At 39.2% G+C, this 26,989-nt stretch overlaps 2 protein-coding genes across 2 annotated transcripts; one reads left to right on the plus strand and one right to left on the minus strand.

The window, feature by feature from the left end:
• Positions 1 to 63: 63 nt before the first annotated feature.
• LOC115790186 (extracellular calcium-sensing receptor-like) lies at positions 64 to 3,696 on the minus strand. The gene is made up of 8 exons (XM_030743883.1): positions 3,590 to 3,696; positions 2,902 to 3,196; positions 2,504 to 2,793; positions 2,093 to 2,388; positions 1,652 to 1,857; positions 1,287 to 1,508; positions 1,053 to 1,176; positions 64 to 968 (listed from the first exon to the last, which is right to left on the minus strand). Exons 1-8 carry the CDS (start codon positions 3,694 to 3,696, stop codon positions 64 to 66), a joined length of 2,445 nt encoding a protein of 814 aa, XP_030599743.1.
• Positions 631 to 22,760, plus strand: LOC115790187 (extracellular calcium-sensing receptor-like). Its single transcript, XM_030743884.1, has 9 exons — positions 631 to 784; positions 19,096 to 19,210; positions 19,650 to 19,944; positions 20,052 to 20,341; positions 20,441 to 20,736; positions 20,972 to 21,177; positions 21,320 to 21,541; positions 21,643 to 21,766; positions 21,856 to 22,760. Exons 2-9 carry the CDS (start codon positions 19,104 to 19,106, stop codon positions 22,758 to 22,760), a joined length of 2,445 nt encoding a protein of 814 aa, XP_030599744.1. The 5' UTR covers positions 631 to 784; positions 19,096 to 19,103.
• The last annotated feature ends 4,229 nt before the right edge of the window (positions 22,761 to 26,989 follow it).

The raw sequence follows: 26,989 nt of genomic DNA on the forward strand, positions 1-26,989 counted from the left end.
CACTGAATGTGTACAATTTTGACTTGCTGTTGGAATATTAACCATTTCCAAAGCTCTGATATGCTATGATAGATTTTTGTTCATTAAATATTTCTTGGTGTTCTTCTCGGGCTTAAACAATATGATAAAACATTTTGGAGCAAATATACACATCATTAGTCCAAAGCTGGAAGCCAGAATGGCAAATATCTCCACAACCACAGTGAATTTCCCAGGAGAGCTGACATATGCTGGGATAAAGGTGATCCACACTGCGCAGAATATCAGCATACTGAAAGTGATGAGTTTAGCTTCGTTAAAATTATCAGGTAATTTACGTGCTAAGACAGCTAAGACAAAGCAAAATGAAGCAAGTAAGCCTATATACCCAAGCACAGCCCAGAAGCCAAAAGCTGAACCCAAAGCACATTCCAGTATGATCTTCTCCTTGTATGTGGTTAGATTTTTCATAGGAAAGGGAGGGCTAAGTACCAGCCAAATAGTACATATTAAAACTTGAATAAATGTGAAACACATGACAGTCATTCTCTGCTGTGGAGGACCAAACCATTTCATCACATTACTACCTGGAAGTGTAGCTTTAAAAGCCATTAAAACCACTATAGTTTTTCCAAGCAAACAGGAGATACAGAGAACAAAGGTGATACCAAATGAAGTGTGACGCAGCATGCAGGACCAATCAGATGGTGCTCCAATGAAAGTTAATGAACATAAGAAACACAGAGTCAGAGAGATGAGCAGCAGGAAGCTCAGCTCAGAGTTGTTGGCTCTGACAACTGGAGTTGTCCTGTGACAAAAAAATATAGCTGCAGTGATAATGGCCAGACAAGCACCAACAGCTGAGACTGTAGCCAGGATGATTCCTAAGATGTCTTGAAAAGAAAGAAATTCTACAGGCTTAGGAACGCAAGTGTCTTTCTTTGCATTAGGCCAAAATTCCTTGTAGCATGGTAAACAATCAGCAGAATCTGAATGAAAAGAAACAAAAAAACATTGACAGATGGGTTTATTCAGGGTTACAGATATGAACAATAAACATAATTTTATTTTACCTGTAGTATTACTGATCTCTCCCTCAGGACACAGTATACAGTCATAGCAGCAGATGGGTTTTCCTTTCTGTAGCACTTTGCGAGTTCCTGGAGGACAGCTGTCACTGCACACTGACACTGGCACCTGTTGAAGACATAAAGGTGAAACAGCACATTTAGATATTTGCCATGCAGCAGTAATTAATCTGTTCTCCAAAGTTTAATCAGTCAGATTATTGTCTTTGGACTCATTACCTTTGTGCTATGCTCCATCCAGGTTATGTTTCTATTAATTCTGAACTCCTGGCCCACTGGCAGTGATGCATAATAAAGCCCAACAGTTACTATTTTAGTGATGCCACTTTCACTTTTTTGCCAATTAACCAGCTCATAAACAGCCACAGGATCCCCATTAGCATTAAATGATACGTCATAACCATTCTGGGAAAAATTTACTTTCTTTAACTGAGTTAAAACCTGTAAAAATTAATTAAGACAGAAAGGGACAAGAGAGAAAGAAAAAAAGGTACAATATTTTAACAAATAATATTAAATTTTCATCCATGTGAGATATGTGAGATGATAGAAGACATTGGCATTAACAGATTTTTTAATCTGACCTGTTTGGGCTCTATCTTCATTAGTTTGTCACACTTAGCTGTGGCATTTTTCCCTTTACACACTGCATTATGGATGGCGTGAGCTATTGCATACACAGCCTTGTACACCATGTTAGTAATTCTGAGCTCAGATGTGTCAGTGTACTGGCTTTGGAGATTCTGTATGTCTTCAGTTCCATCACACACCTTCTTGTCTGCAGCAGGAACTAAAAATACAAAAAGGCAGACTAGATGTTTTCAACAGTGAAAGATAATCTAGATTTCAGACATCTTCCTTTTGATGAATCTGACAAATTATGCTAAGGTAAAAGGAAAAAGAAAATATATAAAATTTGCCACCTGAACTTGACCTCAGAAGTCATTAAATCAAATGAAAATATTTGGCCATTATCTGTAGATTTTGAGAAGAAGTGTGTCAACTTAAAATCAAGAAAACCTTACTTTTGTTCAGTGTACAGTTGAATGCGTCCTCCCAGAACTCTGTAAACACTGGGGAAGCAGCAACTTCAGAGAAAGAGAGATTCAGCAGGAAGTCTCTGAAACCTGGGATTACAGACTTTGGAATCCCAAATCCAATGGCCCCAGCACAGAAAGTGAACCTTGTTAATTCTGGGTTGGTTACCCATGCCTCACTGCCTATCCACTGGCGAGGTGGGGAAGGCTCACGTGAAAGCTCCTCCAACAGGATCTTCATGTCTCCAGAATGTGCAAATGCCACAACAACCACAGCTTTAGACCTTAAGAGACAATATAATGTATGTGAACATTTTTTAACTGTCTCACAGCATTGTGACAGGTTCATTTTAAAAAAAGATAGAAGTTCATTTCACATAGTATGTGTGATACAGAAACCTGCGGATAACATCTGCTACTCTCTGAATCCTGCTCTGTGGGTGGGTCCGATAGAAAGACACAGAATATTCCACACAGATCCCCTCTCTCTGTGCTGCTTCTAGAAAAGATGCCATGCCATTATTTCCATAATCTGAATCTGACCGGACAGCACCTATCCAAGTCCAGCCAAAGTGTTTTATCAGCTTGGCTAGAGCTTCAGCTTGGAACTGATCACTGGGGATTGTTCTGAAAAAATTTGGGTACTGCTGCTTGTCAGACAAACATGCACATGTGGCAAAGTGGCTCACCTAAAGCAAACGAATGAAACAATGCAACACTGAAACAGCTGCACAATCAAAAAATAATGCATATGGATATGTTAAATATAAAATCTGGCAGAAATTCAAAATATTTACTTGAGGAATGTTAAAAGAACTGATAAGCCGTGAGATGCTGATGGATGGCGTAGACCCAGAGTCACCAACAACAGCTACCACCATACCAGATTGAGAGCAATTGTTATCAGTGTAAAACACAGGGTCAAAGCTATTCAAAAACTGAAATGCCACATGCACTGCCACAGGTACTGATGCACATGAGTCATAAATCTGATACCCAAGCCTGATTCCAGGCAGCAGCTCTGTGCTGTTGTTAATCTCTTCTATGGCAAAGACCATTGCACGTGAGAAGCGCAGTCCAGGGGTGTCAATGCTGCAAAACAATTGTGCCACTGTTTATACTACAAAGATTCAAGTCAAAAAATGACTGCAATTGATCTGTGTATCAAATGTATATTGAATAGTTACCTGACCAGATAAATCTAGTACCCATTACTGGTTCAAGAAAGTAGTGCTAAATAATAGAAAAATCAAATAAACTGCAACATTGAATAAATCTTGCTTAATATTTATAAAACTGTTTTTTAATACACTATAATTCATGTTGTGAAAACACAGCAAAACATAAAATGACTTTAAAAACTATAAATTTATCAGTATTTTGGCAAAACTTTTTTGTTTTCGGCAGAACACAAAGTCATGAAATGTATGAAATATCATACATATCAAAATATGCTTTTATCACCCACATCTCCCATTTACTGACCTCCCTTTGCATTTCACAGACTCAGGCATGCTCGTGTAGTTATTGTAAACGGTGTTCATGGAGGCATGAAGGGCGAACGATCCCCCGATGATAAAATCTCCATCCATTGAGAATGCAGGTAAACGAGTGCTACCCTGCAGCTTACAATTTCCAGATGAAGTCACAGTACCAGCACCTGTAAAACTAGTCCTTTGATTCAGACAGTCTAGGCATATAGCTAAGACCACAGCTGAATTCAGTTGAAATAAATACACAGCCAGTACCAGTCCAATTATACGACCTGCTATCACCATCACTGCCTGATGTCAGGTGACTGTGTATGTGCATAAGCAAGTTTTCACTGGTTTATATAGGTCTTCAGACAAAGGCTTTTTATTTTTTTATTTTTCCTTCAAGAGGATATTCCCTTATCCTGAGGTCTTTAAGTCTTAAGCATAATTTCTACTGTTATCAATAACCCTGGTCTCCTCTTGTAAGCTTCCCAGAGGGATTTTATATTAAAACTAAAAAGTGAAAATATGCAAATAGTGGGGAAACAATGTGGAAATAAGAGGAACTTATAAGCTATTACAACTTAATTTTGTGTAATTACTAAGGTGTTACTCAAGTGATGGCTTAGTATCAACTTTGTTAGAGTTTAAGAAATATCAGACTGAAATTTAAATAGTGGGGTAATAACTATGATAACCTGTCTAAAATCACAATTTCTGTGTAGTATTTGGAAGTAAATATTTTTAAATGAGTGACAGTAATGTGGTAGTAACCTAATTTTATGCACCAAATGTATATCACAGCAGAAAGAAGTAGACAATTTATAAGTAACTAAACACCCTGAAAGATTGTCTAACTTTCAAATCATAGATCACAAAATATTTGCTGATGAGCAAAAAGAAGATGCTGTAGCTCCATAAACACATTATTATCACACAAGAAAAATACTGTACTGAACATCCTGGATTATGACAGTTCATCTTTGATCCCTTTTACCAACTAAAAAAAAACAGTAGCATTTTCTGTTACAACTCAGTAATAATGTGGTAAAAGTGTAGTAATAAAGTAGCATTAACAGGGAAATAACATGTAAATACAACTTAATGATCAAAGTAATATCCAGTTTTTATTTACCAACTTCATAACATTATAACAATAATAGGATCATCTTAACTGATGCTTTATCATATTAGGTTACTATTACCATTACCACACATATTGCAATGGTAGAATAAACCTACCTTCCTAGTTTTTTTCTTTATTTAAAAGTAATGGTGTAAATGTTATGTTTAATGATGTGATTTATTACCAGGCAACATTTGTGGCAGTTTACTTGTAATAAAAATGCCCAAGTGCCTCTTTCTTGTTAATTCTATGGTAATAACACATTAAAACAAGGTTATTAATGAAATTATTACCAGGAAACGCTTTTTGGCTATATATCTATGGCCCAAAGTGCAGGCATGCACAATTGATCTGCACATGGATCCTGCTCCTTCCTGTTTATTGACCAATAGTAGAGGAGCTGGAGCAAGCAGGCAGCCCTCCTCATTTGCATAATGAGGCAGAAATGCATACGGTAAAGTAAAAAGAGGAGACGAGGAAATGTAAAAAGAACAAAGGCTTGTATAGGGAAAAGGCAAAACAAAATATATATACATTTCTTGATGAAAACGCATGTATAAGGAAAAGAAAAACAAAATATATACAATATATATATACACTGCTCAAAAAAATATAGGGAACACTTAACACAATATAACTCCAAGTAAATCAAACTTCTGTGAAATCAAACTGTCCACTTAGGAAGCAACACTGATTGACAATCAATTTCACATGCTGTTGTGCAAATGGAATAGACAACAGGTGGAAATTATTGGCAATTAGCAAGACACACTCAATAAAGGAGTGGTTCTGCAGGTGGGGACCACAGACCACTTCTCAGTACCTATGCTTTCTGGCTGATGTTTTTGGTCACTTTTGAATGTTGGTGGTGCTTTCACACTCGTGGTAGCATGTTACGGACTCTACAACCCACACAAGTGGCTCAGGTAGTGCAGCTCATCCAGGATGGCACATCAATGCGAGCTGTGGCAAGAAGGTTTGCTGTGTCTGTCAGTGTAGTGTCCAGAGGCTGGAGGCGCTACCAGGAAACAGGCCAGTACACCAGGAGACGTGAAGGAGGCTGTAGGAGGGCAACAACCCAGCAGCAGGACCGCTACCTCCGCCTACTGTGCAAAGAGGAACAGGTGGAGCACTGCCAGAGCCCTGCAAAATTACCTCCAGCAGGCCACAAATGTGAATGTGTCTGCACAAACGGTTAGAAACCAACTCCATGAGGATGGTATGAGGGCCCGACGTCCACAGATGGGGGTTGTGCTCACAGCCCAACACCGTGCAGGACGCTTGGCATTTGCCAGAGAACACCAGGATTGGCAAATTCACTACTGGCGCCCTGTACTCTTCACAGATGAAAGCAGGTTCAGACTGAGCACATGTGACAGACGTGACAGAGTCTGGAGATGCCGTGGAGAGCGATCTGCTGCCTGCAACATCCTTCAGCATGACCAGTTTGGCAGTGGGTCAGTAATGGTGTAGGGTGGCATTTCTTTGGAGGACCACACAGCCCTCCATGTGCTCGCCAGAGGTAGCATGACTGCCACTAGGTACTGAGATGAGATCCTCAGACCCCTTGTGAGACCATATGCTGGTGCGGTTGGCCCTGGGTTCCTCCTAATGCAGGCCAGTGCTAGACCTCATGTGGCTGGAGTGTGTGAGCAGTTCCTGCAAGATGAAGGCATTGAAGCTATGGACTGGCTCGCCCGTTCCCCAGACCTGAATCCGATTGAGCACATCTGGGACATCATGTCTTGCTCCATCCACCAACATCATGTTGCACCAGGAGTTGGCGGATGCTTTAGTCCATGTCTGGGAGGAGATCATTCAGCAGACCATCCGTCACCTCATCAGGAGCATGCCCAGGTGTTGTAGGGAGGTCATACAGGCACGTGGAGACCACACACAATACTGAGCCTCATTTTGACATGTTTTAAGGACATTAAAGTTGGACCAGCCTGTAGTGTGTTTTTCCACTTTAATTTCGTGTGTGACTCCAAATCCAGGCCTCCATTGGTTAAAAAATTTGATTTCCATTGATGATTTTTGTGTGATTTTTTTGTCAGCACATTCAACTTTGTACAGAACAAAGTATTCAATGAGAATATTTCATTCATTCAGATTTAGGATGTGTTATTTGAGTGTTCCCTTTATTTTTTTGAGCAGTGTACATTTCTGCTTTTATTTTTAATTAGATCAGTTTTGGTCCTCCATAATTCCTGTGCCGTGAAATTAAATTATTTGAAGGGATTATGTTTTTGCTCCCGTGGATTGTGTGTTTGCTTGTGCGTGACTTGTGACCTGAATATAATTCCATAGAACAAGCTCAGCTGAGGGCTCAAATTAGTTTAGTGAAATATGTATTAGCCTGTTATTACTTTTTAAATATAAAACTAAACAATTTTATCATGAGAAGAACTGGCTCAGGGAAGAGATAGGAGAGCCAGGTGGAGCTTCAGGGTGTGAGGTCAGCTTTAAAAACCATATTAATTATAATAGATCCAGAAAGAACAGGTGAGGACTGATGTCAGGTTGATTTTTTTTCCCCAAGATAAATTTTCAATAATGTTTTAGTAATTTCCACAGCACTTATAAGAGTATGGCTTAGGTTATGTTTAGGTTGCCAGGTGCAGTACAACACCCCACTTGGTGTTGGTGAAATGATTTTCCATAGTGACAAATAAGTGGATTTTTTTCTTGTTTAGTATAAAATGAACCACCTTTAGGTTCAGGAGCTGTGCCTCATCTCTGAAACCATTTTGTATGTTTAGAGGAGCAATGCAGGGGCAGCACAAAGGAGACGGGAAAAGGAGAGGGTGGTACAGGGCTCGAAGTGACGTCTTAAAATAAAAGAGTGAAAACTTTTAATGCAAGGGTTAGGTGATGCTGTAAACAGAGATGACAGCGTATGAGATATACAATGTATACATCTCAGGCAGGAGCAATAGATCAATAATATATATTGTGATAGACACGTGATCAGTATAGCATTTTTTTATGCTTTGCTCAGAGTATTTATGGATCTGTAAGGTGTCCGATATCTGTCCCCCCCAATAGTAAACTCATTCCTATGCCCTTGACTATGGGTATTGAAGCGGTTTGATCTGTGGTTTTAGATTTAAGTAATCAAGTAAAGGATTCATGCATCACATTTTCATATTACTCCTGACAGCTTTTCAAGCACAAATGATGATGCACAATACAATAAAAACAAAAAACAACCCCCCCCCCCCCCCCCCCCCCGCAAAAAAAAACGCTCAATATTATTCAGCATAATAATAGTTGTCTTTCAGTTGGTCCTACCCTGAAGCTCCAGAGAGTACCCTGAAAGAATGAAGTGTTCACCCTCCCGTGGGCCCACAGTTCACTCATTCTCTGGAGTCTGAAGGCAACTGACCATACTGGTAAGACAAGCAGCGCATGTAACTGAAGCAAAAACTCAGATGTGGGAGGACTTTAGTGAGGCAATGGATCCTTGGCCAACAGAATCGGTTTGGCTCAGGTCCAATGTTCCAATGGGTGGCTCGCCATCTCCCTCTCCAGGGAGAGAATCCAACGGGATCTGATCCCAGTTCCAATGGTGTCAAAAAAAAACCTAGCCTCTACAAAATACAGGACCAGCACAAGAATTCACTTTAAATTTCTTCAAATATTGACGCCCAACATGATCGAACAGGAATGTTTTTAATTTTCAGATGTTTTTATTTGTGTTTTTTGAGTTTCTTGCGAACAAGGAGTGAATTTGGCCACCGATAATCGCTGCTTCGAGGTTCTGTGCGACAGTACTGACTTCCAGATTCTATCAGTGACCAGGAGATCTCCATCTAAAGGTTGGCAGAGAACCTTTTCTGAATATCTGCACATTGAATTGTATCAAATTATAATGGTCACTGGTGGCAAGAAGGGAGGAAGGTGTAATTCGAGCCATTTCACACCGGTGTAAGTTTTCATAAGGTGTTCTACTCTTTCAAAGTAAAGAGTAAAAGAGTTTATAATATGACAGTACAAAGAAAAACAGACAATGAATGGCAGGTGATGAGTCCAGGTGGGATACTGATCAACCCACTGAAAAAAAAACCTATTCATGGGGTTTTTAAGGTTTAGAGGGCCTTTGGTTTTTCTTAAATCTAAAGCAGAACATTTGTCTTTTACTTATATCCTTTTGAAAGTTGAGCAGCATAAACAGTGACGCATCTGTTTACGGCTCCTGCTAGAAAAGTGAAAGAGTAAACGCTTGTGGTCTTCGGGGTTCTTTTTACGAACCTTGATTTCAGGAATACATAAAACACTGCACGAAAAGAAGCATATTCGTCCCCGTATACTGATGCGGGCACCACTAGTAAACGACAGCTTTCGTCAGCATACAGGGATGCGCATTTTCGTTCGCCTGAGACGGATATGGTCGTTTACCAACCACCAGAAGCAGCGGGGGGTAAAGGTACGGGGGAGCCGGCAGGCGTTGAATACTTTACATATGAATAGCAGCGCTGCAAGCCAAAGCAGCGGCAACACCCACGTGGATTCTCTGTCATTGGATGAAAAAAATGCCATCGCAATTCAGCACTCACATGTGATTGGCTGGTAGATCTGTCCCCCATTGGCCTTTATAAAGACAGGCCTGGGTAAGCCCCTCCCTAATAAATAATAACCCAGTAATAAAAATTATTTTTAATCATTATTTCTGTGATATACCTTGCATGTTATATTGTATTCATGCCATGCTAGTAACCTCAACTAAAAGGAATTCAATTAAGAGAAACAAATTGTGAGGCACAAGTTTGAATTTTTTTTATTTAGAAAGCAATATGCACATACACATACACAACATATAATCCATATATATATATATATATATATATATATATATAAATAAAAAAACAAAACAAAAACATTATGACATATAATGCTTTGCTACTTCTGGGCCATGTGGTGGTGGCTTTCTCTCAGAGCATGGTCCAGCATACAAACACTTATGGTGCACGGCGTTGTATTTAGGGTGAGCTTCTAGTCTGTCTTGCAGTTTGGCGCAGATGTCACTGAGCTCCTGGCTGGGGAAGCTTGGGGGTCTTAATCCAGCCCGATACGCCCTCTGAGACTCCATCCTCCTCATCCAACATGAGGTCAGTGGTGACACCGTCCCAGAAGGCAACCTCCTTCACTGCCACGACACTCGACCTTACCTCCAGCAGCTGTTGACACAGAGCACACATTAAGTCATTATGAAACTATATGAAATATTGTGAAAAATCAGGAAACTACACTGAAAGTTTGAGTCTCTTGACTTTGAATGCACACATAGCAGATAAGACCCTGAATGCAAAAGAAAAAAATTAATCAGCCCATCTTTGTCATCAAAAACAATGGTTATGTGACAAAGTACCAACTCCTGCATCCTGTGAATAAAAGACAAATGAACAAGTACTTTGAAAAAATTTAACATTGATAAAAGTACGGGCGCCAGTGGTCATTAACCCTTGAGGCACCTTTAAACTGATTATACATTTTTTTATCTTTAGGTCCCAAAATGTTACAGCTGCTAAAACTATAAACATTCAATGTTAATTTTCACCTTCACTGAATCACCTTTTTATATACAATTTGGGTTGTTCAAAAGAAGCCAGATTTTATATAAAATAAAATAAAAAAACAATAAGTAATATTTTCCAAAAATAAAACTGCATTTCCAAGCTAACTACACAAATACAGCAGACCAACAATACAATCCAATACGTCTTACTGGGTTCCTTCTTGCACGACACCAGGCAGGATTTTTAATGGCTGCCGCCTTTTCCGGAACGTGAGGCTGACTGTAGCGGAAGCTGCGGCGGACCGTCTCGTAGGTTTTGCAAGAATTTGGAAAACATTTTTGTACATTGTAAATAAAGAGTGTAAACACAGTGTATACATAAACATATCCAGGCCAAAAACACACAAACAACACCAATAGATACTTACACACAATTATATCACGGTCCATGCATTAGGAACACTCACACTCGCGTGGTGAGGCGAACACAGTCTGTGGAAAATAAAGGTGAAAATAAATAAGAGTAAAAACATTTTAAGTTCTTCTCTCCTCCACACATTGACTACTGCGTGCTTTGTTTCTGATTCTTACCTCTGCAGAGGATCATACCAGCTTTTATTGGATTCGGAGTTGTGCAGGCCGCGAACTGCTTCCTGTAAGATGAAATAAAAATAAGAAACCAAATCACAATACGTCTGTCAGCTTACTGTGACCATTCCTCCACTCTTAGTATTTTTGTTTTAGAAACGACCAAGTCTTACCGCAGTTTTCGGATTGTGCTGCCGTCTTTTCCTCTTGAGTAGGTGAGTCTTTGTTAGAGTCCAGAGCATCGAGTCTCTACACAATAGATGCCATCTTGTCTTTCAGTTGTGCTGGTAGAAACTTGAGTGACTGACAAGATAACCCACTCATCTGCAGCGGGGCTGGTTGTAGCTGGCCGGTAGAGAGGCCCGCTTTCACGAGGAGCTTCTGGAGTGTTGAAAATATAGACGACCTCCATTGTCGTACCAGGAAAGCAGCGTAGACAAAGAACGACCACACTGGTTTCCTTTGGTCTTGTGAGACCTTCAGCGTGATCCCGCACGTGATCTGTATTTTCCACAGGCGAGGAAGCTGCCACACAGAATTCAATTCATTTAATTTAATTTCAATTCAATTCAATTCAGTTTTATTTATATAGCGCAAACAGTTGCCTCAAGGTGCTTTGTATTGTGGGTAAAGACCCTACAATAATACAGAGAAAACCCAACAGTCAAAACGACCCCCTATGAGCTGGAAGACACACATCCACTGTCCATTTTTTTTTTTACATTTTACTTTTTTTTTTTTTTACATTTTTCTCATGAAGGTTTTGCTGATATCTCTTATGTACATCCATGTATAGCAAAATAAAAGTTTATATGTTTTATATGTTTATATGTTTTCTTATTACATCTGCAGGATCGACAAACTGGTGCAGAGGTCTAGCTCTGTGTTGGGATGTCCTCTAGAGTCTGTGATGGTGGTGGGTGAGAGGACATCCATCATGAACAACCCCCATCACCCTCTGCATGAGACCGTGGGTGAGCTGAGCAGCTCCTTCAGTCAGAGACTGAAACATCCTCGCTGCAGGAAGGAGCGCTTTCGCAGGTCATTCATCTCAACAGCAGTTAGACTATAATGCATCATAATGTCTTGAGTCACTTGAACACTTTACCTCCTCTGCCATCACTTTATCCATACAGTCCAGATACATTTTATTTATTACACTCACCCATATAATGCATACCGTGTATGCTGTGTACCTTACCGGCTACAAATGTATATAATATTTTGATATCTGTATATATTGTTTTTGATGTGTGTGTATATGTGTGTATATGTAAATGTGTGTATTGACATTGATATATATATATATTTATGTATATAGTGCTTATGTATATGTGTATAGTTTTTTTGCTATTTTATTTTATTCTATTCTATTTTAGTTTTAGTTTAGTTATTTGTTCTTACTCATCCTTTTCATTTTTTCTCTGTACTGAGCTGCTGTAATGCGCAAATTTCCCTGTCGTGGGATCATTAAAGTTTTATCTTATCTTATCTTGGTAGACTAATGCATGTGAACATTCACTGAACGTTTATGGCAGCGTTCATGGGATGTTGTCTGAATGTTCAATGCTAGCTGGGAAGCCACTGCACAGAAGAGGATGATGGTGTGACAGACTTTTTGTTACAGTGAATTAGACTGAAAACTGAGTATGCTATTCAATGAAAATAATGCTTGTGATGTCACCAAAATCAAGTTATAGCCTTTGTTTATCTCCCTCAGTCCACTAAAGTTCAGGGTTCACAGAAAACTCCATGACAACGGCTCACAGCCTTATTGGAAAAAGGGACAAAAGCTGAAAACGTCCAAAAGTATATTTCCAACTAGATAATACTAATTTATAAAATAGAATGATTTCTTCTGAGTTAAGTCTTGTTTGAATGTTTCGCTGTATAATTTATGTGTAGTCACATTGTAATGGAAAAAGGCTTAAAAGATGATAATGTAAATTTGATTATATATATCTCAAAATAAAAATATGCTGCTTACAACTGTTGGGAGGGGTAGACCACTGGCGAGTACTGGTGACCACTGGTGAGTACTTGATTTGCATTTGTATGACTCACAGAAACCTCCTTTACATATGAGAACCTGCCCTAGACCTGAGGAGAGGGGGGGAGCTGAGGGAGCACTGACACAGAGTCTGCGGCAGTTTCCCTACAGTTTATTGTTCTGGCCAAAGCCTCCTGCTGAGAGCCCTAAAGCTCAAGGCGCACGGCAATATTATATGCCAGAAATTGTCGAAAAACCCACTTTTCATGCAGTGAAAGCAACTAAAAAGCCTTTAAAGATAGATAATAATAAAGAAGAATAAATGAAGAAATAGTGAAGAAATAAAGAATAAGAGAAAAAAGAGTTTTTGTAATAAAAATAAAATCCTTAAAAAAATATATAAATGCTGGTACGTTGTTAACATTGTTTTTGTGCTTGCAGTTTGTGGTGAGGACTGACTGGCTGACTGACTGACAAAATGACTGTCATGTAACGGCTGTGTGGCGGGCAGGAAGTGAACCCCAATGCAGAATACGGAAGATGAGGTAGGATGATAATTTAACCTTTATTAGGTGAGTGCAGAATGGAAACAGGGGCAAACACAGCAAAACAGGAAGATAACCAGAACTGAAATCCAAGAACTACAGAGGGACACAGCGGGGGAGCAAATGACAACGACACAACAACAGGCTAAGAAAACACTGGACCTAAATACACAAGGATAACGAGGGGAGTGGGAACAGCTGGGAAACACAGGAAATACTATTCCTAATGACAAGACCAAGGGAAGCAAAACTGAACATGACAGACAGAGGCCAAATGACTATCAAAATAAAACAGGAAGTCAAACGGAGGAACAAGGACGCAGACCTGACACATGGAACACAAGGAACTAGAAATAACAAACTGAGGACAATTACAAAAGATAACAAAAAACACTGGGCCACCGGCCCAGGACCATGACAATGACTGACGACACTGGTGTAGAAAATGAGCTCAAATTAAAACAAGGGTGAAACCTTCAAAAGTAAACGGTCAGGTAAAATTATTTTAGTGTAAACTCCTCGCTTGCAGAGCTAATCCTGAATGACATCCGTAGGAACCTGTAATGACCAAAACAAGTGCTGAACATGGTGAGCAGGGACGACTTACGGTCCAGTGAGATCTGCCAGAAAGAGTTCTTAGCATCCAAAAACTGAGAATACAGTGGCATTAGACCACGGGCGGGCTGGGGTTGAAATTCAGCCCGGGAGCTTGGTTTGGAGAGGCCTTTTATGTGATCATACAACGGAGCAGCAAAAGGGGGAAAAAAGATCGTCAACCCCCCTTAGCTGGTGTCTCGCCCTTCACCTCTCCTAATGGTGTGCTGGCTGGTCTGCAGTGTTAATTTTGACAACAAATTTTGATTTAGATTTAGTCATAGTCTTTTGACAAATTTTTTTTGACAAATTTAGTTTTAGTCATAATTTAGTCATCTGAATAGTTTTCGTCAAGTTTTCGTGGATGAAAATATCTTAAGAATACAGTGGACTAAATCTACAGTTGATTTTATGGACTAAAATATAAAGGGTGTAAAATACAAATGCTTTTTCTTCAGTTCCCTTGAATTAGTCACACACTTACACAAAATTAAACATTTATTAAAAGTTATGGAATATTATTAATATTAACAGTGTTTCACCAGCTTCCCACACACCTGATCATTAACACCACCTTACTGAGATAATCCGAGCGTTTTACAGCAGGACACGCTCTGAAAGGTACAGGGCAGTGTTCAGGACCAAGATTAGGAAAGGCTAATCCATCGCGGTGTGGAGATTTACTCTAAACACAAACGCTAAACTGGGAAAAACACTTTACCCTGCATGACATTAAAATGCTCACCTTTGCATAGAGATCTGGGTGACTGGTTTGCAGATGTTTAAGATTTGTCGTGTTTTTACCCGAGGTAAACATTAAATAAATGTTTAAATATTATTTTACATAACTTAGTTCTATTTGAAGTAAAGACAAATCACAGGCTAGTTTGTCCTTCCCGGGTTTAGAGCAAATTTGTGCAGCTGTGCGTTTGATTGGATTTTTTCCCCTTACTTGTCCCGCCCTGTCACAAAATTAAATCAGTTCTGATTGGATTTCGTCCCTGCCAGACCCGTCGCTATGGGCGGGCCCTAGGGGGCCGTGCCCGCCCACTGATACGCTTGGGCCCACCCCGGCCCGCCCACCCAAGCCAGATCACTAATCAAGCTAATAATAGTGGTGCCCCCCTGTTGGATTTCATAAGCCCCCCTTAAGACTGAGATCTGGCGACGGGACTGGTCCCTGCCAAGCATTTGTCTCGTTTTCATTCATTGACGAAAGTGTCAGTTAATTTCGTTATCATTTTCATCCTTTTTAGTTTTTATTTAGTTCTCGTTTTCATCATGAAAAAAGGGCCGTTGACAAAAACTATGACGAAAATATATCAACAAAATTAACATTGCTGGGCTGTTGTGTTTGTAGCCCCTCCTGATGAAAAAAGAGCCAGCTCTTAAGGCCCTTTCACACCGGACGCGTAAATTCCGTGCGAATGTTTCGTGCGTTAAAAATATTTTTCGGACTCTCCTGTTCTTAATGCAGCCGTTCACACCGACCGCGTCATTTCACAGGACGAATTTGCAGCATTTATTTTTTCGGATCAAGTTCGATTTTTCTGACTTTCGCAAGCGAACAAACAGGACTGACCAATCAGAGTGCTGCATTTAGCAGCATGCGAGGTCATAGCTCAAAACACGAACCGATGTACTGAATATACAGTATGTGGGAACAATAAAATCATAATATTTTACCTCAGACACACAGCTACACTCTGCTCCGGGTCAGTCTGCTCTCTGATATTATCCTCTGCCTCCTCACATGTGATCCCAACTCTGCCAACAAGAGCTCAAACTGTCCCACTGACATCCAGAAATTTGAGTGAAAGCATCCGTGATGCAGCTTCAGCTCCGTGATCAAACCATGAAACTCTCCCTGCTGCTGCTTTCTTATGACTTGGATGAACCCATAAACTCTGTTTCTTCCTTCTCTTGTTTAGAAACATCAGGACCATTACATCACTTGATGTCGACTGCATTTTTTTTTCCACTGTGCGTTATATAGGGAGGATTTAGTCGCAAAAACGCAACGCGTCCGGTGTGTATATAGGTTACACGACAGGTTCGCATCCGAAAGATTCGGAATTTCGTGTTGTTTTTTTACGCAACGCATCCGGTGTGAAAGGGCCTTTAGAGCCGAAACGTTCGCGACCGACCACCACTGCCTGCAATTCTGATCACCTGCCGATCCAGCCTGGAAATGACCGGCCATTCGGGAAACCTCCCGAACCTCCCTATGACCACCCCACCCCTGCATTAGACATTTGTGAGGCAACATCATCTACTGTCCTCATTGCGTGATCCGCGAAGTAGGGACGCTATATTTATTTTAATACTTACACATTATTTTAGTAGTTATACACTATTTTAAGTTTTTATAAATCCTCCCCACACACTTATACACCAAATATATACATTACTGTACAACACGTACTACGCATGTGAAGAACGAGTACCGCAAAAACCCGTGAAAAACCCCCTCAGCGAGTGGTGAGGGATTAATGTATTTGTATCACAAAAACAGTTCCTTTCCACCACAATACTGAGGGGCACATCACAGGCCTGACACTTCAGGGTGTGTTACTCCTCCTGTTGTACACCTGAAGATAGTTTACATTTGTGTCTATATTTGGTGGCTTTTTGAGTAGCATGTGCCTTGTCCATCACTAAACTAGACACAAACTATACACTCCAAACACACTAAATGTCACAAATCTCTCAAAACTTGCTATCAATATTGCTGTCTGTCTTTTGCCCCTGTCACTCCCACAACTTTCACCTGTTCCCCAGCAACCAAATGCCACATTACCATTTAATTTTTTTGATTGGTTGATGTGGTGCATTTTTTTCACCAATAGGAAAGGGGATGTCTATGATGTGTGTATCTGTTTGTTAACAATATTACAGCAAAATACCAGTCTGATGCATACCACATTTGCATGAAAGATGGCCAGAGGTGAAAATTGTGGACAGATGCTAGCCACCAAATGCAGATACAAATGTAAATGCTGTCTCCAGGTGTTCAACAGTGACACACCTGAACCTGTCAGGCTTGTTGATGTACCCTCTCTGTCTTGTGATGGACAGGAACTGTTTTTGGGGTGGCAGAAATAATTTGTGTGGTATCTTATTGTGACACCTGATTGTTCTGTAAGTAGTTGTACAAAAAAGCTGGCTACTTGAATTTAACATGGGAAACTCCATTTGATGCATACTTTCGGCAATATCTCAGCTGAAGAAGGCCACACACCCTCATTTGTTGCAGTAAGAAGCATATCAGTATTGTCCATGGACATGCAATGCAATAAATGTAGCGGGGATTTTTTTTTTCTACCCTAACGCATGAATAAATTGAAATATCAGGGACTGGACTGAGTAAGCCAAAACTGTGATCTTTTTTTTTTTTTCCCCACTGGCAATTTTTTAATATAACACTTTTTTTTACTAATATCGCTTGACTATTGAGCTTTATTTTTTATTGTATTGGGCTTGATAATTTGTGCTTGAAAAGCTATCAGGAGTCATGTGAAAATGTGATCCATGAATTATTTACTTAATTACTTAAATTTAAAACCATAGATCAAACAGCTACAATACCCATGGTTGATCCAGAATTATAACATTTACATTTAACAAATATAGACTTAGCTTTTCTCTTCCAGGGTTTTGAATTGTAAATATTAATTTGAAATGTAAAACAAAGATGTAATTTTGTATTGTGCAGCTCTGATAATAATATGCTTTGGTAATAATATTATTAAGTTTGCTTTATTGTGTTATTAACATGGAATTAACAAGAAAGAGGCAGTTGTGCGTTATACGGCCTCGACATGTGGTTATTAAAAGTAAACTGCCACAAATGTTGCCTGGTAATAAATCACATCATTAAATATAATATTTACACCATTACTTAAAAAAAACACTAGGAACATAAGGTAGGCGTCATTATAGCATTATAATATGGTTGTAGCAATGGTAATAGTATCCTAACATGACAAAGCATCAGTTAAGATGATCCTGTTGTTATTATTATTATTATTATTATTATTATTATTATGAAGTCAGTAAATAAATCCTGGATATTACTTTAATAATTAAGTTATTTTAACTTGTTATTTCCTTGTTATTACTACTTTGTTGACACACTTTTACCACATTATTACTGAGCTGTAACAGAAAATGCTAGAGTTTTTTTAGTTGGTAAAAGGCAACAAAGATGAACTGTCATAATCCAGGATGTTCAGTACAGTATTTTTCTTGTGTGATCATAATGTGTTTATAGAGCTACAGCATCTTCTTTTTGCTGCTCAGCAAATCTTTTGTGATCTCTGATTTGAAAGTTAGAGAATCTGTCAGGGTGTTTAGTTATTTATAAATTGTCTACTTCTTTCTGTTGTAATATAAATTTGAGGTATAAAATTAGGTTACTACCAAATTACTGTCACTTATTTAAAAATATTTACTTCTAAATACTACACAGACTTTGTGATTTTATAGTAGCCAAATTATCATATTGGTACCAAAATTATACTCCTATAATTACTGTTTTTTCTTCATAGGCATTGTTACTTTTGTTTCCCATTTATGGCCCCTAGTTATTGCCCCACTATTTAAATTTCAGTCTGATATATTTTAAACTCTTAACAAAGTTGATGCTAAGCTACCACATGAGTAACACCTTGATAATGACTTAAAATTAAATTGTATTAGCCTATTAGTTCCTCTCATTTCCACATTGTTATCCCACTATCTGCATATTTGTACTGAGTTTTAATATAAAATCCCCCTGGAACATTTACAAGAGGAGACCAGGGTCATTGATAACAGTAGAAATTATGCTTATGATTTAAAGACCTCAGGATATGGGGCATATCATCGTGAAGGAAAAAAAAAAAATAAATAATAGAACAGCATTTGTCTAAACACCTATATAAACCAGTGAAAACTTGCTTATGCACATACACAGACACCTGACATCAGGTAGTGATGGCGATAGCAGGTCTTATAATTGGACTGGTACTGGCTGTGTATTTATTTCAACTGAATTCAGCTGTTGTCTTAGCTATGTGCCTAGACTGTCTGAATCAAAGGACTAGTTTCACAGGTGCTGGTACTGTGACTTCATTTGTAAATTGTAAGCTGCAGGGTAGCACTCGTTTACCTGCATTCTCAATGGATGGAGATTTTATCATTGGGGGATCTTTCTCCCTTCATGCCTACATGAACACAATTTACAATAACTACACGAGCATGCCTGAGTCTGTGAAATGCAAAGGGAGGTCAGTAAATGGGAGATGTGGGTGATAAAAGCATATTTTGATATGTATGGTATTTCATACATTTCATGACTTTGTGTTCTGCCGAAAACAAAAAAGTTTTGCAAAAATACTGATAAATTTAAAGTTTTTAAAGTTATTTAAAGTTTTGCTGTGTTTTCGCAACATATATTATAGTGTATTAAGCAACAGTTATATAAATATCAACCAAGAAAGCTTTTTAGTTTGTTTTTCAATCATTTAATACTGATTTCTCATACTAATATTGGTTACTGGATTTAACTGGTTAGGTAACCGTTCAATATACATTTGATCCACAGAAAAATTGTAGTCATTTTTTTACAGTGGTCCAAACGTGCAAATCTTCCTTATTATGTTTTCTTTTGAAATTAAATCTGATCTGAATCTTTGTTGTCTAAAAAGTGGCATAATTGCTTTGCAGCATTGACACCCGTGAACTGCGCTTCTCTCGTGCAATGGTCTTTGCCATTGAAGAGATTAACAATAGCACAGAGCTGCTGCCTGGAATCAGGCTTGGGTACCAGATTTATGACTCATGTGCATTAGTACCTGTGGCAGTGCATGTGGCATTTCAGTTTTTGAATAGCTTTGACCCTGTGTTGTACACTGATAACAATTGCTCTCAATCTGGTATGGTGGTAGCTGCTGTTGGTGACTCTGGGTCTACACCATCCATCAGCATCTCACGGCTTATCAGTTCTTTTAACATTCCTCTAGTAAGTATTTTGAATTTCTGCCAGATTTTATATTTAAAAGATGCATCTGCATGATTTTTGATTCTATAATTTTTTCAGAGTTGCACTGTTTTATTTGTTTGCTTTAGGTGAGCTACTTTGCCACATGTGCATGTTTGTCTGATAAGCAGCAGTACCCAAATTTTTTCAGAACAATCCCCAGTGACCACTTTCAAGCTGCTGCTCTAGCCAAACTCATAAAACACTTTGGCTGGACTTGGATAGGTGCTGTCCGGTCAGATTCAGATTATGGAAATAATGGCATGGCATCTTTTCTAGAAGCAGCACAGAGAGAGGGGATCTGTGTGGAATACTCTGTATCTTTCTATCGGACCCACCCACAGAGCAGGATTCAGAGAGTAGCAGATGTTATCCGCAGGTTTCTGTATCACACATACTGTGTGAAATTTAAAAGTAACCTTTCATGATGTCATGAGACAATTAAAAAATGTTCACATACATTATATTGTCTCTTAAGGTCTAAAGCTGTGGTTGTTGTGGCATTTGCATCTTTTGGAGACATGAAGATCCTGTTGGAGGAGCTTTCACGTGAGCCATCCCCACCTCGCCAGTGGATAGGCAGTGAGTCATGGGTAACCAACACAGAATTAACAAGGTTCACTTTCTGTGCTGGGGCCATTGGATTTGGGATTCCAAAGTCTGTAATCCCAGGTTTCAGAGACTTCCTGCTGAATCTCTCTTTCTCTGAAGTTGCTGCTTCCCCAGTGTTTACAGAGTTCTGGGAGGACGCATTCAACTGTACACTGAACAAAAGTAAGGTTTTCTTGATTTTAAGTTGACACACTTCTTCTCAGAGCCTACAGATAATGGCCAAATATTTTCATGTGATTTAATCACTTCTGAGGTCAAGTTCAGGTGGCAAATTTTATATATATTCTTTTTCCTTTTACCTTAGCATAATTTGTCAGATTCATCAAAGGGAAGATGTCTGAAATCTAGTTTAACTTTCACTGTTGAAAACATCTAGTCTGCCTTTTTGTATTTTTAGTTCCTGCTGCAGACAAGAAGGTGTGTGATGGAACTGAAGACATACAGAATCTCCAAAGCCAGTACACTGACACATCACAGCTCAGAATTTCTAATATGGTGTACAAGGCTGTGTATGCAATAGCACACGCCATCCATAATGCAGTGTGTAAAGGGAAAAATGCCACAGCTAAGTGTGACAAACGAATGAAGATAGAGCCCAAACAGGTCAGATTAAACAAATCTGTTAATGCCAATGTCTCCCATCATCTCTAATATCACGTGGATGAAGATTTAATATTAGTTGTTAAAATATTGTACCTTTTTTTCTGTCCCTCTTGTCCCTTTCTGTCTTAATTAATTTTTACAGGTTTTAACTCAGTTAAAGAAAGTAAATTTTTCCCAGAATGGTTATGACGTATCATTTAATGCTAATGGTGATCCTGTGGCTGTTTATGAGCTGGTCAATTGGCAAAAAAGTGAAAGTGGCATCACTAAAATAGTAACTGTTGGGCTTTATGATGCATCACTGCCAGTGGGCCAGGAGTTCAGAATTAATAGAAACATAACCTGGATGGAGCATAGCACAAAGGTAATGAGTCCAAAGACAATAATCTGCTAATTAAACTTTGGAGAATAGATTAATTACTGCTGCATAACAAATATCTAAATGTACTGTTATGTCTTCAACAGGTGCCAGTGTCAGTGTGCAGTGACAGCTGTCCTCCAGGAACTCGTAAAGTGCTACAGAAAGGAAAACCCATCTGCTGCTATGACTGTATACTGTGTCCTGAGGGAGAGATCAGTAATACTACAGGTAAAATAAAATTATGTTTATTTTTCATATTTATAACCCTGAATAAACCCTGAATCTCACTGGTTTTTTTGTGTTTTTTTTCCATTCAGATGCGGTTGATTGTTTACCATGCCACAAGGAATTCTGGCCTAATGCAAAGAGAGACACTTGCGTTCCTAAGCCTGTAGAGTTTCTTTCTTTTCAAGACAGCCTAGGAATCATCCTGGCTACAGTCTCAGCTGTTGGTGCTTGTCTGGCCATTATCACTGCAGCTATATTTTTTTGTCACAGGACAACTCCAGTTGTCAGAGCCAACAACTCTGAGCTGAGCTTCCTGCTGCTCATCTCTCTGACTCTGTGTTTCTTATGTTCATTAACTTTCATTGGAGCACCATCTGAGTGGTCCTGCATGCTGCGTCACACTGCATTTGGTATCACCTTTGTTCTCTGTATCTCCTGTGTACTTGGGAAAACTATAGTGGTTTTGATGGCTTTTAAAGCTACACTTCCAGGTAGTAATGTGATGAAATGGTTTGGTCCTCCACAGCAGAGAATGACTGTCATGTGTTTCACATTCATTCAAGTTTTAATATGTACGATTTGGCTGGTACTTAGCCCTCCCTTTCCTATGAAAAATCTAACCACATACAAGGAGAAAATCATACTGGAATGTGCTTTGGGTTCAGCTTTTGGCTTCTGGGCTGTGCTTGGGTATATAGGCTTACTTGCTTCATTTTGCTTTGTCTTAGCTGTCTTAGCACGTAAATTACCTGATAATTTTAATGAAGCTAAACTCATCACCTTTAGTATGCTGATATTCTGCGCAGTGTGGATCACCTTTATCCCAGCATATGTCAGCTCTCCTGGGAAATTCACTGTGGTTGTGGAGATATTTGCCATTCTGGCTTCCAGCTTTGGACTAATGATGTGTATATTTGCTCCAAAATGTTTTATCATATTGTTTAAGCCCGAGAAGAACACCAAGAAATATTTAATGAACAAAAATCAATCATAGCATATCAGTGCTTTGGGAATGGTTAATATTCCAACAGCAAGTCAAAATTGTACACATTCAGTGAACATAACAATGATATTCATTTTCAGATGTTAATTTAATGAAATATTTACATTTTTCTGTTAAGCTCTTTGTAATTTACATGCCAATTGTTGAATTATTTGTTATTTATGTGTGTAATTGTTTAATAAATAAATGTTTCATTCATAGTTAAGCACATACTGTAAATATAAAGTCACATTTCATAGTAAATCTTGTTTGTTAGAGAGTTGTTTAATACAGCTGCTGTTAATCTTTCTATTTGTCTACAAAACCAAGCTTAAAAATGCAATTTTAAGTTTAGCATTAACTGAGTGAGCTCTGTGATATCATAGTCATATACACCTATCTGGCACCACTTGAGTAATTCATGTCGTGTTTCACTGGGAAATATTGAGCTCTGATTTTCATGCTACTTTGAGATGTAGCAGACACGTAAATGCTCTTTATTAAGCAGTAGCCTCCCCAAGCTGCGGCCTTATGTCCCAAAAGAGACGAGGTGGACTAAGTCTAAGCAAGCCTCCCCAAGCAGAGCAATACACCCTCCCCACCACAAATCTGTTCAGTAAGATTTAAGGAACACAACATAAAGGCTGCTGTGGCATTAACGTATCCTCTATAATCCCAAAAGAATAAAAGAATAATCAGAAAGAAATTTTAATTCATGGCTTGCGCCTGTTCCTGTCCTAACAAGTTGCCAAAATACATATGTATGAATGCTGAATAGCAACATCCATAACCTTAAGATTTAGTAACCAACTGTTGGCAACTGGTTTTCTTTTTCTTTCTTTTTCTTTTTTTTTTGTCATCCTGTAGCAAGTTACAATATGGCAGACATACCAGCTATATATAAAAATGCCATATATCAAATTGGACAAGTTACATAAAAGTTTCAAATCAGTGTATTGGAACATGAGTTTTTTTCCTCTTAAATTTCCCTAAAGCAGTAAAGGACTATATACACATACATACAGAGACACACACACACACACACACACGCACACACACACACACACATTATTTCCAACTCACCTCTTGGGCAGACTTCTGTCCTCCAAGCTCAGGTCATTTGTGACGGAAAAATTTGTATTCCAACTTTAATAATGTCTGTGTACCTCTTGGATATATAAAGACTGAGTGTGTGAAGATAAGAAAACAACTAAAATGTACACTGTGTCCAAGGTCATGACACAGGTTACTATCATGCTGATGCCTACATGGTGGTTGGAACAGGAACTCCCCACAGCCAAGAGAACAAGATTGTATCTACACAATGAGTATAAAGAAGCTGCTATTATTTTGTTCTTTGGACAGTGCTGGTGCGGAGAGTGTTCATGCTGTATTGATACCTTTGCAAAGGTTTACTCTCTTTCAAAAAATCATCAGAAAATCAGTTTGGTTTTGGCACTCAGCTTATTTATCCACCACACCTCTACCAGAGGCCTGGGAGCTTCAGGGTCGTACATAGTTTTTTTTATCTGTTTCTAGGACAGCACTCTTCTGGACTGAGATGTCGTTCCTGGAATCTGCTGGAGCCACTGTCCCAGTTTGGGGGTCACTGCCTCCAGTGTTCCATTTACCACCAGGACCACTGTTATCTTCACCCTCCACATCCTCTCTAGTGCTTCTCTTAGCCCTTGGGATTTTTCGAGCTTCTTGTGTTCCTTCTTCTTGATGTTCACATCACTTGGTATTGCTCCATCTATCACTACAGCTCTTTTCCTCTGCTTGTCCACCACTACTATGTGCAGTTGGTTATTGATCCCCAGTTTGTCTGTCTGTATTTGGAAGTCCCACAGGATCATAGCTTGGTCATTCTCAGCAACTCATGGGGCCATATCCCATTTTGATCTTGGGACTTCCAGGTCATACTGTCACAGCTGGTGCAGGCAAGGCAGGAAGGACCTCAAAGCAGGACGCAGACGAGAGCTGATTTGGCGTGCAGATTTATTAGAAAAACATTCAAACACAAAACAGGCTGATGGGGAGCCCGCAACATGAAGAAACTTGAAACTCAAAAACTCGAAAACCCGAAACTTGATACTTAAAAAATTGAAACAAAAGACACAGCCGTTGCCACAGAGATGTGGACAAGACGAGGACCTGAACAACGAACAGAGGAAAACTAAGAGCTTAAATACACACGAGGAATCAGGGAGAGTGGAAACAAAGGAACAGATGAAACAAATGAACCTAATAACACAACACAGGGGAAGTAAATTGAACACAACACACAAGGAGCATGAGACTACCAAAATAAAACAGGAAGTGACACACAGACCTAACACAGAAGATGTGACAAGGGGAGAAGACATTACACGAAGACACAACAAAGTGAGAAGACTGAACTATAAAACACAACCCAAAATTACAACAAAATTGAACTAAACAAAAAGAAACTCAAAACACTGGACCACCGGCCCAGAACCATGACACATACTCGGCACAGATGTTCCTGTATACTATGCCAGCCACTTGGTTATGGTGTCCCATGTGTGCCCTGGGTGCTGGCATCTTGCACCCTACTGTTTTGTGCTGAATTGAATCAGGGGCATCTCTGCACAGCCTGGTCTTGCCTGGTGTGGTAGACCCCAGTCTCTATCTATCTTGTGCTTGTTCTAGTGTTAATTTCGTTGATGAAATGTTTTCGTCGTAGTTATCGTCGACGACCCTTTCATTCATGGGAATAACGAGGTGATAACTAAATAAAAACTACCTAAAATTATAAAAACAATAACGAAATTAATTGACACTTTCGTCAATGAATGAAACGAGACAAAAATGCTTGGCGGGGACGAAATCCAATCAGAACTTATTTAATTTTGTGACAGGGCGGGACAAATTAGGAAAACATCCAATCAAACGCACAGTTGCGGAAATTTGCTCTAAAGGACACACTAGCCTGTGATTTGTCTTTATTTCTGATAGAACTAAGTTATGCAAACAATGTCAGCAGGGACAAAGAGAAGAGCCGATGTATGGCCACATTTGTCCTTTGATATTGTGACAAACAAAATGGTGTGTAAACCATGTGGGGCGACCTTCTCGGATAAAAACACGACAAATCTTAAACAACATCTGCAAACCAGTCACCCGGATCTCCATGCAAAGGTAAGCATTTTAATGTCATGCATTTTAATGTCATGTAGGGTAAAGTGTTTCGCGTTTGTGTTTAGAGAAAATCACCACACCGCGGTGGATTAGCCTTTCCTAATCTTTGTCCCAAACACTGCCCTGTACCTTTCAGAGCTTGTCCTGCTGTAAAACACTCGTTTTATCTCAGAAAGGTGGTATTATTGATCAGGTGTGTGGGAAGCAGGTGAAGCGTTCATGTTAATATTATTAATAATATTCCATAACTTTTAATAAATGTTTAATTTTGTGTAAGTGTATATAATGACTAATTCAAGGGAAATGAAGAAAAAGCATTTACATTTTACACCCTTTATATTTTAGTCGACTAAATCGACTGTAGGTTTAGTCGACTATATTCTTAGGATAATTTTGTCGACTAAAACTAGACTAAAACTAAAACTGTTCAGATGGCTAAATTATGACTAAAACTAAATTACATTTTCGTCAAAAGACCATGACTAAAACTAAATCAAAATTTACTGTCAAAATTAACACTGGCTTGTTCCTGTGCTGCCATGATTAGTGCCGCTCTGGTGTCTTTCAGCCCAGCTTTGTGCAGCCATTGGTAAGATCTTTCGATATCAGCCACTTCTTCTATCTGCCGGTGGTACATGCCTGTCCTTTCACTCACGGATCTTTATCGTTTCATCCAGAATAGTGATTCTGATACTCACTAGTTCTCTGCCTCCTTCCTTGCACTTAGTGTACAGTCTCAGGATACTGGATTTAGGGTAAAACCCTGGATGCATGATAAGAAGCTTTCTTGTCTTGATGTCAGTGGCTTCTATCTCCTCCTTTGGCCAGCTTATTATCCCAGCAGGGTATCTGACAACTGGCAGGGTGTAGGTGTGGAGAAGATGGCTGATGGTTGCTCCATTCCATAGTCGGTATCCGTAGTCATTCTTGTTGATGATCTGGCTGACGGGGTTCAGGTCTATGCCGAACAGCAGTGGGAACAGAGCATTTCCTTGGAAAATCCTGCATTTGATGGTAACTTGTACAATTGGCTTGAAGTTGGCCTCTAGTGTTGTTCTCCACATCCCCATCGAGTTCCT

The sequence above is a fragment of the Archocentrus centrarchus genome, chromosome 13, assembly GCF_007364275.1.
Source record: "Archocentrus centrarchus isolate MPI-CPG fArcCen1 chromosome 13, fArcCen1, whole genome shotgun sequence".
Classification (NCBI taxonomy): Eukaryota; Metazoa; Chordata; class Actinopteri; order Cichliformes; family Cichlidae; genus Archocentrus; species Archocentrus centrarchus.